Raw genomic sequence first — 12,685 nt, 5'->3', positions numbered from 1 at the left:
CTTATCTGCGTTGAGCTTAAGTCCCGACTTAAATGACCAAGCTTAAGAATTAATAAAATTGGCAACACCCAAGTGTGCCTTCAAATTCTTAAGTTTGACTCACACTCACACCCAAAGGGGTGATTAGCTCATAATAAAATTAGAAAACATAAAGGAACGAGAAGAAGAAAAATACATAAGAAATACTTGAAAAATTTTACTTAAACTGTTGCCCACAGCGGGCATACAAGGCACAGTAGCGAGAATTTAAGACTAAGTACGAAAATAAAATTAAATGCAGAAATTAAACTTGTTCTACTGTCCTATAACTTCAGTTGAGAGTGAATGCTCCAAGGTTGCTTGGTTGACTCATTGATGTCTTCCAAATAAGAGAAAAGCTTCAATATATAGTGAAAAAGTGAGAACCGAACAAACTCTTCGCCCAAAGGAAGAAAGTATTCTTGACTAGAGGGTAAAGACCCTCCATCACTTCTTGTCTACTTTTCTGGCCTTGTCACCTTTTTTGAAAGGATGAAAAATGTTAAGTTACCTAACCCGTAAAATAAGGAAAAGGTAAGGAAGACATTTTCATTAAAATAATGGTAGAGTTACTTTAAGATATTTTTTAATTCAACAAGGCTCATTCTTCCAAATAATTCAAGAATTTCGAATCTGACTTCAGAATTAAATCATTTTAATACCCAGGAGAGCCAGTATATAAATTTTGTCCAAATCCGTCTTGAGGAAAACATGCAGTAAGAAGAATGTGAGCAGAAAGTGGGCATTTTACCAATAGCAATGGTTTTTCAGAAAAGAATCAAATTCTTGACCTTTCATCACCTCTTAAAATATTTTGGACCAAAAATACAGGATAGGAGCAAAATTGGTACAAAAGACATAATAAAATAGGGGTATTGAACCACAAATAACTCTCACAAATTGAGAGTTATCAGTTTATTAATTTGTTTTAACTGTGAGATCGTGACATGTGTGAACCAAAGACACCGTGAGATGCGATTAATCTAAGTTTGTAAAGATATAAAATTTAAAGTTAAAAGTGTAAAAACACGGTTAAAAAATTAAATATAAAAAAGTATAAAATAAGTTCACGTTCTGTGAAAAACTCATGATACAACGCATCATGGCATGAGCCACACCTTACCCAAATGCTATGGGTTGTTCCGTAACTGTGGAGATGCATCTTACGTCATGGCGTCCTATGACGTACGTCATGGCGCCCCGTGATGCAGGTCATGGGACGCTTTTTGAACATTTATTTTTTATCAATAAAAATTTTATAAGTAGAAAACTAATGGTTAGAACATAAGATTAATACCTTAATATAGTATAACACAGAAAATAGTTCATATCTAAAAACTTAGTGAACAATATTATGATAAAAATAGTTAATAATTAGAAGAAGAAAACATAGATTGGTTTGGTCACAATAAGATAAGAAATTTTCTATTGTTGATCGATCATGACTGGCACCAGTTATATAAGGACTGGTCGGGACCTATTTAAAGACCAATTGAGTAACTAGTTTGTTCGATTCTAATGGTTGATAAGCAAATGGAATAGGATATAACAATAGATAAGGGTTAAACAAATGGGACGATAATAAAATAAAAACGACAAAAATGTTATAAATCCATGAGAACCAATATAAAAATAACTTTATATAATCTTTTTTTTTCAAAACCTATGATTTAAGATATTTTTTTACGTATGTTTGTGTTCACCTTCTGAAAAGATTACATGTGGAAAAGAAATAGGTTATGTGCAATAAAAAATACACGTAAAAACTATTCATATGGTTAAACAAATACATGTGAAACTATCATATAATAAAACAAATATATGTAAAACAGTATTTTAAAATCTAGCATTTGATAAAAAAATATCATGTAAAAAAATATTTTTATATCAATTTTTACGGGTTTGTAATATATATATATGGTTCTTATTTGATTTAACCCCTAAACAAAACTCCCCTGATTGCTAAATAAATCTTTAAATTTCTTTAAAATTGAACGCTAACAATACCCATAAACAATTACTAAAAAAGGTAATCCATTTTATTTTGTTTGACTTTTATTTCTGTAGTAGAAAATGTGCTTTTTTTCCTATCTTTGGTAGAATGGCATAAAATATATATATTCAAGGAAAAACTGTAAAAAATTAAAAAATATCCTAGTAACTGCTCTTCTAAACAGTTTGTACTTCTACATGCAAATAATTTAAAAACAATTAGCCAGATATACATATGTGCATAACATGTATACATACATAAAAACCAAGAAACAACATCAATTATTTATGTACACATGTACATAATATCCAGATAAATAGTTACTACGACGCTCCTTAGGTTTTCATTTTTATCAAGGTTTTCCCGAAACCTCCCTCGATATAACATATACATATATATACCTACATCAAAGTTTTCCGAATTTCAATTAATCTTTTTTATTTTTTTATAAATAACTACAGTTTTTTTTACTTTATTTGAAATATTCAGCAAGTATTCAAACACGCATCAGGTTGGAACCAAACTGAGATAAAAAAGATAGAACTGAAAATCAGCCCAATGATTGAAGGGCTCCACACGGGTTGGGTTGAAGGCCTTTGAAAATTAGGGGTTTGAACTTTGAAAATTTTCAATCCAACCCAACTCATATCGTGCGAGTTGGACAGGTTTGTCAGTTTTTTGAGCACCAGAAAGTGCAAGAACTCGGCTCAATAAAACCGAAAACTGAAGAACCATTCTCAAATTCAAGCAGCAATTACATCTTTAATACGCTAAAAAAGATCCATTCAACACTCGATGAAAATTTGTTCAAAACAGAAATGGATACTAAAATCAGGGAAAAAGAAGATATGGCAGTTGCCAGTTTGATGCAATTCAAAATGGGAGAAAGTGTGATCCCGTAAAATCCTGCAGATTCGGCATGTAGTGATACAATCCTCGTGTACCTAGATCCTGCTTCACCACCATAGCTGAAATATGAGCCACCATCAAGATATTTGTTTATTAAACAAAAACAAGCTCATTAAGTCCCACCCGGAGGTAGGGTGTTTTGGGGTGGGGGTAATCATGTAGACCTGTCCTCTACCCAAAAGAGTAGAGCAGCCGTTTCTGTAAAAATATTTGTTAACCAAACCAGGAAGTGGGGTGGGGGTTAATGATGTATGCAGACCTCCACTACCACAAAGAGTTAGAGCAGTTGTTTATGTGAAAATTTGCTAACCTAACCAAACGGGTCGAATATATAGCACCCTAAGATCCGGAGGGTTGGGGGGGGTAATGATGTATGCAGACTTAACTACTACCCCAAAGACGGAGGTGGGGTTGGGGGAGTAATGATGTATGCATACCTAACTACTACCCCAAAGACGGAGGTGGGGTTTTTTCAGGGGACAGGAGTTATGACGTATGCAGGCCTGACCTCTACTTATTTATTGAACCTTTTGGTGGCGATCAAGGGTCAGAACGAGAAAACCTCCTAAAAAAATATATCCGGCATATTATTAAAAGAAACTGAAGTAATACCTCACAAGCATCAAGGGCGTTCATAGGGACCAGAACGATCACGATTATGTCTATCGCTTCCTGAGCCTCCACGACTGCCAGACTCCCTGTTCCGTCCACTTGAGCGATCGCCACTGCGATCCGGACCATGGCGACTGCCGTATCTGTCATCTCTGCCACCATACCTGCTCCCTCCTCTTGATCCCTCTCCAGATGGGCATTCTCGAGCAAAATGGCCAGGCTTCCCACATTTGAAGCAATCACCACCACCACCACCACCTGATCCTCTCCCACCACCTCCGTAATCACGGTCTCGACCCCGATCCCTACCCCTGTCTCTGTCCCTATCCCTGTCCCGCCCGCTGTCACGGTCTCTGCCACCTCCTTGATTTGGTTGAGCTTTATCTACTGAGATAGGACGTCCATCTAAATCTATCCCATTCATTGCTTCAATTGCATCTTCCATAGCTTTTTCATCATCAAAAGTAACAAACCCGAACCCACGTGATCGCCCAGATGATCTGTCAACCACAACCTGAAATGGGAGGCGAACCAGTGTTGGACAATAGTTCTACATTTGACTCATTCAAGTTTAAATTTGGCTTTAAAAAAGTAAACTCATTAGTGTTAATAAGCATCTTCATATGGTCAAGCAGCACCAACTGGTGACTAATTCTTTTATCAAAGCCTACTTTTTGAGAACTAAGAGGATTAAGACTAAATAACTTGCTTGCAGAATAAAGCAAAATACAAAAGAACGTAAAAAAGCAAAGACGCTTCTAATTGAGAGAAGAATATTTCACAATTCTTTATGCTTTCAAGATGAATTTAAATGATCCCTCTTGGTTGAAGATAATGCAGACATAAAGAGTGATAATAAATCTCAGAAAGCATAAAGAGTGATAATAAATCTCAGAAAGGTGTTGTGCAACCAAACATAATTCTTGTGAAAACTTGTGCAGGATAAAGATATACATATATAACCCAAGGATGCATAGACCATGTCAATCTACAAATGGAAAGAGTTTACCATTTGTCAACACAAATACAAGGCACATCTCCGATTGACAAATACCTTTGCATCTACAAGATGGTCAAATTTTTTAAAGGCTTCTTTCAAGTCTCTGTCAGATGTTGACCATGAAAGATTCCCAATAAAACAACGATACTCGTCCTGTTCAATCATAGTTCAGCTGAAAAAAGAAATGAAAAGCATCAGTATACAACAAACAGACAAACAAATCAACAACTTAAAGAAAAAGCATATACAATTTTAAATATTAAAGGTTAAACTATATGTCTATATGATTCAGGTTTAAAGAAAATTTTAAAACCCTCTTGAGAAAGTGCAAATATTATGCTTTTCCTAGAAAGAAATGAAAAAAGATCTAACATCATACTAGATTAAAATTTAGCATATCCAACAAAATATGTTTTGTTAAAGATCCAATACATGCATTAATTATGACAAATACCTCTATACGATTAGTAAAAACCAGAGACACTTATAGACATGTAAATACGCAGTCGCAAACATAAAAGTATGATTCGTAAGGAGCCGAGCTTTAATTATTATAAAGAAGGAAATACATCCAAAAAAACAAAGAAACACTCAATACATGAATGTGAAAATGCAATGAGAACAGAAAGACACGAAAGTGGATACTTAAAGAAGTTGAACGATGATGTTGAGATATGGATATGCTTTACTGTTTACTATGTTTTACTGGTGATTTATCAACCTAACTAAAGTTAATTGCATTGTTTTTCCATAAAAAGAACTTTGGTGTGAGGAAATTGTTTTAGGTAAAATAGATCACAGTCCAGTGTAAATGGAAGCATACAAAATATATAGAAAGATTGCTGGTTGAACATCTAGCTCAGAGTTTATATATAATACATCAGGCCCCAGTCAATATCCCGGAGAACCTCCTTGTACACACTATAAAAGAAATCTGGATCTAAAGTTAAAAATGAACAATACAAAGCACTTGCAGAAACAAGTAATATATTAAAGATAAGGCACAAGGAACCAAAGTGCAAACACATGACCTGTTCCTTTCCTCGATGATGATGTTTATGTTTATGCCATATATCCATCAGCCAATATTTGCACAAACGTTTATGGTAGACCCTGGAATCCCGTTTATTAATATAGCCTATACAAGGTTCACGACCTAAAAACCTTAACTTGCAAATCTTAGATAGCTCTATGCACAAGCAAACACCACCTGGTTCCCTTCCATCAACCAATATCAGTAGTAGCACAATCACCACAATGACCAAGGAAATACTCCAGAATCAAGAAATCCCAAACTACATCATAAATTACACCCCAATACAATGCAAAACAAATACCATCACAAATTTCTCCATTTTTGGTTTGAGAATTTGCCTCCTGAACTATCACATCAATATTGTTTAACCAGCCTAATCACATACTCACCAAAAGCAGCCTACCAATTACAGTCACTAAGTCGCCAAGGTTTCAACTTAAAACCAATTGGGTTCGGAGAAACGTGTTCAATTATCATATTTATTAAGAATATAATTCATCAATTGATAACAGCCGTGTCACAGGAAACTCTTGAGCCTAAGTGACTTACGAATCGCGGGCTCTGATGCCATAATAAATCAACAGGTTCGAGCTCAAAACAAATTGGCTTAGAATGATGAATCGCGTGATTATATACGTTAAAGATATGAAACAAAGTGCAGACAAAATAAATTTCATGTGCATTGAGCAACAGAAAAGCTGTAACACTATCAAGGGACGAAAACCAGCCGATAGAAACCGGCTCAACTGCAGATACTAGATCAAGAATAAGGTTTAACAATTAGGGAAAATTAGGAAAGAACGATGAATCAGAAGATCTTAACCTGCTTGTAGAGCAGAGAGCCGAAGAACTTACAAATTTCACACAGACTATGCGTGCAGACGGGAGAGAGATGGTTCTCTTCGCTTTCCAAAACCCTAATCGGATTGAGGTCGAAAGCTCAAATTCTGTTCGAGAAACACTTTGTCGATTCTTAGGTTAACTTGGTAAAATATTACAATTTGTACCCTTATGGTTTAGCCTTATTGCTATCGCACCCCCCTATTATCGTTTTAAGCCTCTCTTGTCTAAGTTCTGAAATAAAAAGGGAAATTGTAAGTGAATGTAATGTATTTTGGTTTGGTCATTAATTTAAACTATAAAGTGGGATATATCTCGATTTTAATGTTTTGTTTTATTTCATTTTGATAAATATTATAGTATGGTTTGTAAATTTGAAGATATCATCAAATTTCAAAAATAAATATATCAATATTACTATTAAATTAAGGGCAAATTGCATGAAAAAGTAACGTACTTTAACTTGATTCCTATTTTGGGTAACGTACTTTCAAAACTTTCATTTTGGTACCTATTGATAGAGCAAATTGCATGAAAAAGTAACGTACTTTAACTTGATTCCTATTTTGGGTAACGTACTTTCAAAACTTTCATTTTGGTACCTAAGATGTAAAGTTGTAAACATTTAAGTACCCGGRTAACCCGGAAAGACTAATTTTAGACTAAAAAAATACTAATTTTAGATTTTAAAAAATCCACGTCACTGACCACGTCAGCAAATAATAYCGAGTTTGATACCACATCACTCGCCATATCAGCATGATAATCGGTTAATATTTCAACCAGTTACCCGGGTACTTAAGTGTTTAAAACTTTACATTTTAGGTACCAAAATGAAAGTTTTGAAAGTACGTTACCCAAAATAGGAATCAAGTTAAAGTACGTTACTTTTTCATGCAATTTGCTCTATCAATAGGTACCAAAATGAAAGTTTTGAAAGTACGTTACCCAAAATAGGAATCAAGTTAAAGTACGTTACTTTTTCATGCAATTTGCCCTTAAATTAACTATTTAAAAGTTCTTGTTTTTTGTGTAATTTTTTTAATTTAATTTTTTAATTATAATTTAATTTAGATTTATGAACGAAATAATTTATTATTTATCATTTTAATTTTTGTAGTTTTTGTTGTAGGATAAATGTGTCATTGTCTAAAGAATATGAGAATATAGATAGAGATAAACATATCACAGATAGATTAGAATTGATATCTCTCATAATTATCTATTTGTGATAAATGAGAATTACATATTCATTTTCTTTATTTACCGTTGTTCAATTTCGTTTTCCTATAACAGGTTATCAGCACGTAAAACTCAAAACCTTTTTTCGCTGCCGTTTGTTGTCAGCCACTGTTGAACAACTTGTTGCAAAATTGCATCGCTACTTCGTTATTGCTTACTCATTGCTATGTCCATCAGAAATTTTGATAAGCTTTCTATCATCTTCTTTATAAGTAAATATTATAAATTCATGTTAGAAGAAAAGATATCATTCATGATTTGATGTATAGAATACTTTTTGATTATATTTTTATCGTTGATATAAATTGAATTGAAAAAAAATTGAATTTATAGATATTTAATTTTTGATTGAAATAACTAAATATATGGACGTGAATAACAGATATTTAGGGGTGTTTGAGATTGCTTATTTAAAATAACTTATGTTTTTTTTTATAAAAATGCTTATTAACTTATGTGGTATTAAACCGGAGTTTTTGTAAAAAGTGTTTGGATTAGCTTACAGCGGTACCAAAAAGCAATAAGCTGATAAGTTATTTTTTAGTGTTTGGCAAATTTTGCTTATATATGTAAAATGACCAAAAAATACAGTCTTTTATATTATTGACTTATGGGAGTGTTTGAGATTGTTTATTAACTTATTTGATTTTTTAACATGTAAAAATTTATTTTTCATCATTTATAATATTTTTTTGACAAAAATTTATATCAATAAGATTAATAATTAACAAACATTAATAAAACGGAGTTAAAATGGTAGACTGGTAATAAGCAGTTTTTCATAAGTCAGGAAAAATTAACTTATCAAAAACTGCTTATTGCCGGTTTGGCACCGGTATAAGCAGTTTTATTTTTCCTCATACAAACACTAGCATTTAGCTTATCGCCGGTGCCAGACTGAAATAAGTCAAAAGGCACCTAAAATAAGCAATTCTAAACACCCTTATATGAGAATTGCGTTGTAATTTGTATGCAATTATTTAAATTAAATAATTATATGATTTTTTGTTTTTAGTTTTTATGTTTTTTGGTTGTAAAGAAAAATAAAAATAAATAAATAAATATGATTGATCTAAATGTCATTATTTTTGTAACATATGGGTCCACAATATTACGGGCCTATTTAAAAGGCAAAAAATATCAAATTCAACACGAATTTGTAATTTTGACGATCAAGTCCGCTATTTGTCATGGTTGATTCCGGAATTACGATGGTAAACTAGTTAAATTTGATTTTTCTTGTCTTTTAGCTAAGTCTGCAATGTATTGAAAAAGTAGTGATATTTGAATTAACCCTAGAGAAAAATGTTTAGATTACCAATTTAGATGTATAAAATAGTTATTTTAGCTAAAAAAAATTAATTAATTAAATGAGCATTTAATTTGTTCCCTTGTTAACTGCTTATTGGGTTTTTTGTTTAATAAAAATTTATTACATTAATGTTATTTTAATACAATATCATTTAACTTTATTTGATATTTTGTAATTCTTTTACAATTTAATAAATATTATTTATAGCTTATTTTCTTGAATGTATTTAATTTAAGTATCAATATTATTTACTTACTAGAAAGATACCCGTATAATATAGCGAGATATATCTCGATTTTAATGTTTTATCTTATTCTTTGTTTCTGTCGATATTATAGAACGGTTTTATGTGGTTTGAAAAGAAGATAACGTTTTTATTTTTGAATAATATATAAACTTGAAGATATCTTAAATTTTTTGAAAAAATATATAGATATTAATATGAAATTAACTATTTAAAAGTTCTCGTTTTTTTTATAATTTCTTTAATTCATTTTTTTATTATAATTTAATTTATACTTAATAACAAAGTAATTAATTTTGGTTTTGATACTACGAGTTTTTATAAAAACAATAATTAAGTATTATGTTATGATTCAATGATTATTTATACTACCTTATAAACCAGATTTGATAAAAGTCTTAAAAAACAATGTTTAATGCATAAAGTACTACTTATTAATGCATAGAGTCTTAAAAGTCTTAAAAACAACATTATAAGTTTGATGTACAACTCAACACTTCAACTTAAATCTTGCTGGTGATTTCTGCTTCCAAAAAATCGATTCCTACTACCAAGACAACTACTCATTCTCCAAGACAACGATTCATGCTCCCAAGATAACCTTCCATATCGAAACCTTCAACCTTCTGTATCGAGCATGTACCATTATCGATTCAAAGCAACGATTCTATTCTCTCTATACCATTCTTAGGATTGTTCCCTTCATTGTTCTTCAAAATACTTGCCAACAGTTTCTTCTACTTCAACTTCAATTTCAAGCATCTCCACCTCCATCGAGGTAATTATTAAATAGTTTGTTTGTTTGTGTTTAGATCTTCTGATATAATTTTGATGAATTTTTGCCATCTTGCATTTGCTTCTTTTAGATTTGCTGTACATCTACTTAAATTCTAACTTCTTCCTATGTATCTTCACTTGCTATTCAAATAAGCAAAAATGGCACGAAAGTTGTTTGAGGAGATGCTTCAAAGGGGTTTGAATTTGACCTATTCCAACCAAATTGGTTATTTAGCTATGGAGAGTAAAAGGTATCAAAGATAAGCTTCTCTCATATTATGATTACCGGAGCAAAGGAATTAAAGAAAACCTAATTGGTTACTTTTGATTGCATGTGGACATGTACATACTAGAATTGAAACTTTGTAGACATATTCACATTATAGCTTTGGATAGCAACTTTGGTAGACCATCCTTGACATACACTGTTTTTAATTCAGTCTTCAGGTAGTGTTTCTACATATAATGTTATCATACTCTGCTTTTAATTCATTGTTGTTGGTTTCGCTGCATTTTACCTTATTAATATCATTTTTGATGTAGTTGCCTGGATGTTGGTATTCTTTTGATTTTGATATACCGTCCAGTGTTGGATCGAGGAGAAGGGGATTCGAGGTATTTCCCTTTTAGCACAAAAATGCTTATTAATAGCAATTGAAACTGCAAATTATAATTGATATCAAATATCTAATAGATTACTACTTGGTATATGTAGCGATTAAGTTTTAAAATCATCCATATTTAGTTATGCATAGTACTTTCTTGTTGGAATAAATTTACGTTTAAATAGAACTTATTGTGGTATTCAAGTGTGTTTTAAAACCATGTTTTATCATATTTAGTGTTTTTGTATGTTGATCATCTCTCATTGATTTGATGATAATCCTTTTTACCTATCGATGTATAAGTGTTTCTGTTTATTCAGTTTCAGCTATCATCACTGAGTCTGTTCAGTGATCGTTGAACACGTATTGTAACTCCTTCAGAAACTAATATACTTCAAGAAGACAAACTCACACCAAAGATTCTTCAGCAATGTCGAAGACAGAAACTGAAGATTAGAGACCAACGCGTCCATGATCTGAAGCGGCACTCAGTGATTACAAGTTCGTTTATATATGTGTGAAGACTGCACAACTTTCAACGAATGCTGAACAGACATTCAACGTCATCCCAGCATTCAGTGACTAAACGAAGCTTACCATGCACGATTGTTTTTGTCTTGTTCTCCCACACACTAAGGACAAACTCATACATTTTTCTAGAGTATAGTACAGTATGGAGCCACTCAGTTGACTCTATTATGCTTACCTATTTTATGAAAAGATGACTGCTCATGAACAAAAGCTTGACACGTGTTTTGTACCTTCTGAATTGCATTTAATGCAATGGGTATAAATAGCTTAGTGCTCTTGTTTCAGTTATCACTCTTCCTCTCTAAGAAACTTACCTAAAAAGTTACTTCTCTCACTACTCTCTCTCTAAAGAGAAAGAACCACTTTGAACAAGTGAAGAGCATTTACATAAGTCTTCAATTCTTACAGCAAATCTTTTCTCTTTGCTAAGTGTAATAGTGTGTACCTTAAATTGTTTTGATAGGTTTCTTTACCTTAGTTCTTCCACAAACAATCTGTAAAATTTGTTTTGATCTTCTTTTTCAATATTTAATTTTTAAAAGTGAAAGTTTCTGTGTTTGTATTAATCCCCCCCTTCTACAAACTGATTTTTATAACTCTTGTAGATCCACCAACAAGTGGTATCAAAGCAGCATTTGCTTCTTGTGTTGTTTTATTGTTTTATTGGCATTTTATTATATTTTTCTTCTCTAGATAATTTATTTCTTTACAAATGATTTTACAAAACACTAGCACTCACTTCTTGTACTGTTTCTTTCAAAACTATTGAGAAAGATAAACTATTTTTAGAATAGAGTTGATTTTAAGATGACATTGAAATTAGGTTTACGTTTAGAACTGTGAAAGTTCTGTGTTTGTATTCATCCCCCCCCCTTCTACAAACTGATTATTATAACTCTTGTAGATCCACCAACAAGTGGTATCAAAGCAGCATTTGCTTCTTGTGTTGTTTTATTGTTTTATTGGCATTTTATTATCTTTTTCTTCTCTAGATAATTTATTTATTTACAAATGGTTTTACAAAACATTAGCACTCACTTCTTGTACTGTTTCTTTCAAAACTATTGAGAAAGATAAACTATTTTAGAATAGAGTTGATTTTAAGATGACATTGAAATTAGGTTTAGAACGGTGAAAGTTCTTGATATAGAGTTTCTAAGATGAAACTGTTTTGAGGCCTTGGCAAAATAATCAAATCTAAGATTTGATTACATTTGATGAGAAAACAAGGGTGACATATCAAGAAGAGATGTACCATGAGATAAGGGTGGCATATCAATGAAAGGTGTACTGATGCGTTGTGATCGTAAGTATGCACACAGTGGGCACAAAATCCCCAAAGTGGCGGTGCAAGTGCACGCCGACACTCTGATCGCTTCAAGTAATAAAGTGGTATAGTACCAAGATCGTTTCCACAGGGACTGGACTTACTGAGAATCTGAGATTTTCATGAACTTCTTGAACATGTTTCGGTTTGAGAAAATATTTGAGTTTTGATTGTGCAAAGCTTAGAAATATGAAATAAACCTTTAATATTAAAAGATGGGTATGGGTGTAAGCTTCCCT

At 32.1% G+C, this 12,685-nt stretch overlaps 1 protein-coding gene across 4 annotated transcripts; it reads right to left on the bottom strand.

The window, feature by feature from the left end:
• Positions 1 to 2,725: 2,725 nt before the first annotated feature.
• LOC112514792 (glycine-rich RNA-binding protein RZ1A-like) lies at positions 2,726 to 6,521 on the bottom strand. 4 transcript variants are annotated; one of them, XM_025121399.1, is made up of 4 exons: positions 6,424 to 6,521; positions 4,587 to 4,704; positions 3,533 to 4,046; positions 2,726 to 2,979 (listed from the first exon to the last, which is right to left on the bottom strand). In XM_025121399.1, exons 2-3 carry the CDS (start codon positions 4,695 to 4,697, stop codon positions 3,543 to 3,545), a joined length of 615 nt encoding a protein of 204 aa, XP_024977167.1. In that variant the 5' UTR covers positions 4,698 to 4,704; positions 6,424 to 6,521; the 3' UTR covers positions 2,726 to 2,979; positions 3,533 to 3,542. The 4 variants fall into 4 exon arrangements, with proteins under 4 accessions (XP_024977167.1, XP_024977164.1, XP_024977165.1 ...); XM_025121396.1 differs by having other exon boundaries at positions 2,726 to 2,962; XM_025121397.1 differs by having other exon boundaries at positions 2,726 to 2,962; positions 6,392 to 6,512.
• Between the last annotated feature and the right edge of the window lie 6,164 nt (positions 6,522 to 12,685).

This window comes from Cynara cardunculus (assembly GCF_001531365.2).
Source record: "Cynara cardunculus var. scolymus isolate 2C chromosome LG 6, CcrdV1, whole genome shotgun sequence".
In the NCBI taxonomy this organism is placed as follows: Eukaryota; Viridiplantae; Streptophyta; class Magnoliopsida; order Asterales; family Asteraceae; genus Cynara; species Cynara cardunculus.
This window is presented reverse-complemented; position numbering and strand designations above follow the sequence as displayed.

What these genes read in the sequence shown, in the direction of transcription:
- LOC112514792 (XM_025121399.1), bottom strand. Translation starts at nt 4,697, where the DNA reads ATGATTGAACAGGACGAGTATCGTTGTTTTATTGGGAATCTTTCATGG. An exon ending in ACCATCTTGTAGATGCAAAG is followed by an intron (nt 4,047 to 4,586) that starts GTATTTGTCAAT and finishes CTCCCATTTCAG; the next exon opens with GTTGTGGTTGACAGATCATC.